Here is a 5722-nt window from a genome sequence, read left to right on the forward strand (position 1 = left end):
TTTCAAAAGCTCATGTCATATAAAGGACATTCTCTCTGTATGTTTTAGAGGCCTTGGGAAGAGGAACATACAGAGGTCTTAAACTAAGGCAGAGCAATGCAGGTCAGAGCAGGTACACAGCAGGGTTTCGGGCAGTCACAGCAGCTTCCATGTTGGAGTAGAAAACCTCTGTGCCTCCAGCAAGAGGAGAGAACAGAGTATTGCAGCTCCAACAGGATGAAGTGTGTCCCCATGAGAGTAGGACATCCAGAAGCTCTTTGGGGGTAGAGGGGATAATTAATGTCCCTACTATCACAAGGACCAGAGTCTGTCACCACACTGATTCCTTGCCAGGACCTGACAGGCACCAAGGAGGTCCTTTTCATTTGGACCTTGCACACTGGTTGCATCAGTTAGCATTGATACATGGTTGACCACAATATCCTGGAAAGAAGTGAGCCATGGAACAGCTATAGCACTCTCCCAGGCCTAGCTCTGGTTACAAAGTCCGTGATGGGTACTCCACTGATGCGCCAGATGTCCTGGGAATCTCGATGTGACAGCATCCCCAGGAAACCCAGGCTCTGGTAGTCTTCAAACCCTTCACGAGGTCACAGGGGAGGGGCTGGAGTTTGATCCAGGTCTTTCTCCCAAGACTACCACTTTACAACTTCTCATGAGCTGGAGGCTGGCCACAAGATCAGTGGGGAAGGCCCTGGGCCAAGAGAATCTGTAATGAGTACATTTATCTTCTGTATATGGATTACTCGTGAACCGTTTCAGTTTGCTCCTGGGTAGACACATAATTTTTTTTTCTGTTACAGTTTGAACTCTAGCAACACACACACACACACACACATACACACACAAATCTGTTAGAATAGTTATAAAAATTTTCCCTATCTGTGTAAAAGGATGAAAACCACTTACCAAAAGTAAAAACAAAACCAAAGCCAAAAGGAAAAAGAAAATTCCAACCCTTACAAAACCCCCAAACAACAAATGTGCTGAGAAATAAAATTGTCAAGCCTGTTATTATTGGCAAAAACCACAATTCTAATTGGCAAGCCGATAGCTGGGAAGAGCAAGGAGGACCCGAGTGTGGGCTTGCTGCTCCGAAGAGAATGCAGAGCTTCATGCTACCAGGTACCATTTTCAGTGGGGGCCATTGTGATTCCTTTAATTCATCAATCCAATGTGGAATATACCAGAAGTAGGGATAGAACTCTGTTTATACACAACTCTGACATCATCTGATTTTAAGAAAGTTTACTGAAACCACAGTCATGGCCTTGACAATACTGAATGCCAAATACTGGTGTACACAGGTTTTACAGAAGGGTTCCCAAGAGCCCAATCACAAAATAAGGTTAACAGATGGGAGAGGCCTGAGGGAAGGCAAGCACACGAATTTTATTGAGAAAAAAAGCTTATATACTGTAAGGGTTGCTGAAGTTTAATAAATAAAGGTCAACTTATAATATATAAAAACAATATAAACATTTATATGCTACATGCATATCATATAATTTAAAGTAATAATTTATATGTGGGGACAGATGCCAATTCATGTTCTTCCGATTTTTCTCGACAAGGCACACACACAGGAAGTGTCTATTCGTATCCAGCGCCAGCCTACGAGCTTGTTGTTTTCGGAAGTCAGTGCTCGGACGTAGGTTTGCGACGTTTTGCACTGAGAGTTCCAGTGCTTGTCATCGATCCCCCTGCAACCGTTTTTGACTGGCCTGGCTTCTTTACATCTCGTTTCATAAAAATATTGTTTGACGGGAGAGTTACCGGTTTTGATCTCCCCCAGCACCGTGACCTGGTGTCCCCGAATGTCAATGGCCGAGGACTTGTCTGTCACCCACAGGCTCTCACTGTCACACACTGAGTACTCTCCTCTGTGACTCTTATGCTCTGCATAGCGTTTCCTCCTTGGTGATGTTCTATTGGCCCCCACCGGGTTGCCCACATAATCCTCCATTAGATATAAGGGAGGGGGCTCCAAAGGGGTGCTGTCACTCAGCAGAACCCGGGGCGAATTGTAGCGTCTCTGTTGCCGTAGTAGTTCTGTGTCCGTTGCAATCATTGGCTGGAATTCTGACCTGGTGGCCTCTCCCTGCTCTGGTTCTCTGGGTGCCTCTGCTTTGGGCAGGGTGCTCTGGTAGTTTTCCTTAACATCCACCATCTGCTTGGAAAGCTTGTTTTTCAAGATATCCGCCTGGATCAGCTTGATAATGAGGGAATTGAGAGAGTCTTCTGGCAAACTCCTTTGATCCATGTTGTTGCCTTGGATGCCACGGAGATAAGCAAGAAATATCACATAAAACAAGATGGACATCACCTTGTTCACCTGTAAGATCTGAAACAAAGGAAACACAGGTGTTAACAGCTGGCTGAAAGAGTCTGCGTCATTCTGGAATCAGCCGCCTGAGGCTGACCATCTGAGAGTGAGGGGAGGGTGCCACCAGTCTAAGGAAGCACTGGGACTCCTCCCCGTTATTTAGAAGGGTTGGAGTTTCTTCCCCCCAGCCCCTGAGAAATATTGGGGAATACAGCACAGGTCTTCTGACTGCCTGCTTCCTAGACTGACAGCACCAGTTGCATTTTTACAAAAGATGTCTGCGTTGTTCCCCAGTCTCCTGCTGTGCAGGGATGACATCCTTAAACATCCCATGGAGCTTGGGAAGCTCCATGGTCCACACTACTGAGACAACTATGAGAACTGCCTCCATGTATCTCTGGATCGGCTTTTAACTTCCTCAAGACATGTGATGGTATTATCAGTCCCCAAGTGCAGCGGCAGGGTGCGGAGCTCTTCCAGGGGGACCTACAAGGGCTTCAAACTGGGTCTGTTGTTTTTAAAGTAGGACGTCAGAGAGAAGCTCCTTCCTGACTCTGCTACCCTTGTAAGCAGACACAAGACCACTGGACAACTGCTGAGAGGGCCTAAGTCTCAGGGTGCCCTATCAGACTCTCAGAAAGACACCTGTCACCAGGACACCCTGCACAGGAGCTACCAACTCCTTGTACTCCTTGCAGAAGACAGAAGAGGAAGCACTCAGCTCAGATGATGCCCCACCCTGCTCTGGGTAGGGAGGGGAGGGTTGAGCTGCTTTCTTTGTCCTCCTAGGGATTTTTAGTTTCCATTATACTGTTTCTTTTTGCGGTCCTACATCTGATTCCACCATCTCCCGTTTGATGTGGCACTTTCACCCCACCGCACCACACCGTTCTTCTGTTGCCATAACAGAACCTCAGCGCAGGGCTCCTGGTGAGTCCTGGAGGAATTGCATCGGGATCTGGAGATCTTCCCCACTCGCCTCTCCCGCACTAGGACCAAAGCCATGTTTCCAGAAGGTTAGCCCAGGAGGGAGACTCTCCAGTGGCAAGTTAGCTGTGCTGGTGACCCTGACCTGGCAATCCCTTCCCCTGACCCAGAGCATTCACTCCTTAATCACCGCTGCTGCCGCCTCAATAGCCCCAGGGGCATTTTCTCTTCAGAGTCCTGTCTTACCATGGAAAATAAAACCCTTTCCCTTGGTTCGGTGTTGGTATTTTCAGAAAGATGTTATAGAATCCAGGGGGAGTACAAAGGAAACAAACAAAGGTAACACCAGCTGTAGAAAAGAACTCCTGATTCTGAACCTACACTGAGGAGCCTGTCCCCTGTCCCCTCCGGAATTTGCCCGCTGCCTCTCTCCCCATCTCTCCTGAAGTATGGCTTGCTCTCTCATCCCCAAAGGCTGGCAGTGTTCCAGGCATCTTCCCGCTGGCTCCTGGCCTGCCTCTGTGATAAGAGGACCATGTTCCTTTTCTGGGAGCCACTGTCAGGGTAACAGACTACTTCAAGGTCAAAGCTAAGAGAAGGGTTCTACCATGGCTGCCTACCCTAGAGACTGCTTCAGGAACTGTGTTATCCCAGGAAAATGGTTCCCACAGAGTAATTAATCTCCCTCCCATTCTGCAGGAAAGTGATATTTCCGACAATCTTGCAAGCTTAACAAATCAAAACTTAAGGAACACAAAATAAAGAACATACACACAACTTGAGCCTCAACCCCTATCCCAGGACAGCTACAACAAAATCATTTGAAACTAGAAGTCTTCAAAAACCAACCAACCAACCAACCAACAAACAAACAAAAACCAAAACAACAACAACAACAACAACAAAAACCAATCTATCAGATTGTCCCAAAGCCTGGACACAAGGATACTGTTCACAGGGCAACAAATCAGGGATGATGGATGTGTGGGCGGGGTTCTGGATAAATAAGAGACCATACAGAGGTTGGCAAGGTGATTATGAGGATAATTTGACAAGGTGGATATTGGATGGTACAATGGACTTGGGATAAGAAAAAAAATCTTTGGGGTGGTAGCCTGAATTTTGAAACAAGAGTTAGTGCTGAAAAATCCCTATCAAAGGCTAGAAAGCTGGCTCTGCAGGTAATCGTCCTTGCTGCTCTTTTAGAGGAGCCATGTCGGGTGGTTTACAACAGTATGTGACTACAATTCTAGGGCATCTCACAGCCTCTGCTGATCTCCATGGGCACCAGCATGCATGTAGCGTGTGCCTACGCACTCATGCAAATGAAAATAAAAGCAAATCTTTTAAAAATAAAAGCACATCCTAGCCTCATGCCTTCCCTTATGCAGGCCAGCTTTCAGTTACTGTGACAAATACCAAAGAGCATTGGTTTATTAAGTCAGGGAGAAGAAATACCAAAGAGCATCGGTTTATTAAGACCAGGAGAAGATGCTCTTGGACTCACAGCATTTGAGGCTTCAGTTCACCATGAATTGACCTTGTTGCTTTGGTTCTGGTGACATGCCAAAAAAACTGTGCTTGAGCGAAAAAAATTAATCATGGACTGGAGAAAACAAATGTGGAGTATGGGGGGGGGCAGTGGAGAGAAGGAAGAGAGAGCAGTACCCCAGGGCATGCCTTCAGTGACAGAAAGATCTCTCACAAGCTTCCAGTACCTGTTGAACCAGGACTAAACTTTTAACACATGGACCTTTGAGAAATCCCAGGTTTAACCTATAGCTATTTTACACAGAGAACCTAACAGGGAGAGGAGAGATGGGTGTCTTTGTCCTCTTGTCCTAACTTCTGATCACAGTTGTATTGGGCTCCCATGTCCCATACTCCAATCTGATTCACCATTGCCCTGTTGCTTGAGCAAGCTCTGTGACTCACGGGTAAGTCCCTTCCATTTTCATGGTCACTTCTGCTGAAATTGTTCTCATTCCTCGCTGCTGGCTTCACAAGCTGGCCTCACTTTGACGCTCTCCAATTACCCTCAGTATCAGCAACCATGCTTCCTTTGTGTTCTGTCAGCCTGTCCTCCAAATGGCTGCTCCAGTAGGTCCTGCATCCTTCCTAGACTAGTGGAAGTGAGCATGGATCTCACCCATTCCCTCATCTAGACTCTTGCTTACCATCAATTTCGTGTGGAGTTAAGTCACAAGAATACGTCATGTGCCGTCATGTGCCAGCTGCTAAGTATTTCTCAATTGTCTGAAAGGCTTTCTCAGATTCTAGCAAGCATCCTCTAGATTCTGTTTGGTATATCTATTTGCCTCCCTCTCTCCCTCCTTCCCTCCCTCCCTTCCTCTCTCCCTCCCTTCCTCCCTTCCTCCCTCCTCCCTTCTTCGCTCCCTTCCTCCCTTCCTCTCTTTCCTTCCCTCCCTCCCTCTTTCCTTCCCTCCCTTCCTCTCTCCCTCTTTCCTT

The 5722-nt window shown here is 47.0% G+C and overlaps 1 protein-coding gene across 5 annotated transcripts in view; it reads right to left on the bottom strand.

Annotated features, from left to right (window-relative positions):
- Window positions 1-1233: 1233 nt before the first annotated feature.
- Window positions 1234-5722, bottom strand: part of Ntf3 (neurotrophin 3) — a 68302-nt gene continuing 63813 nt past the window's right edge. For all 5 annotated transcript variants that reach the window (XM_031383481.1, XM_031383479.1, XM_031383483.1 and 2 more), the window contains exon 2: window positions 1234-2344. In XM_031383481.1, the coding sequence (XP_031239341.1) occupies window positions 1547-2323 (777 nt within the window). In that variant the 5' untranslated portion in view covers window positions 2324-2344 and the 3' untranslated portion in view covers window positions 1234-1546. The remainder of the gene's footprint in view (window positions 2345-5722) is intronic.

This window comes from Mastomys coucha, unplaced genomic scaffold (assembly GCF_008632895.1).
Source record: "Mastomys coucha isolate ucsf_1 unplaced genomic scaffold, UCSF_Mcou_1 pScaffold20, whole genome shotgun sequence".
Lineage (NCBI taxonomy): Eukaryota > Metazoa > Chordata > Mammalia > Rodentia > Muridae > Mastomys > Mastomys coucha.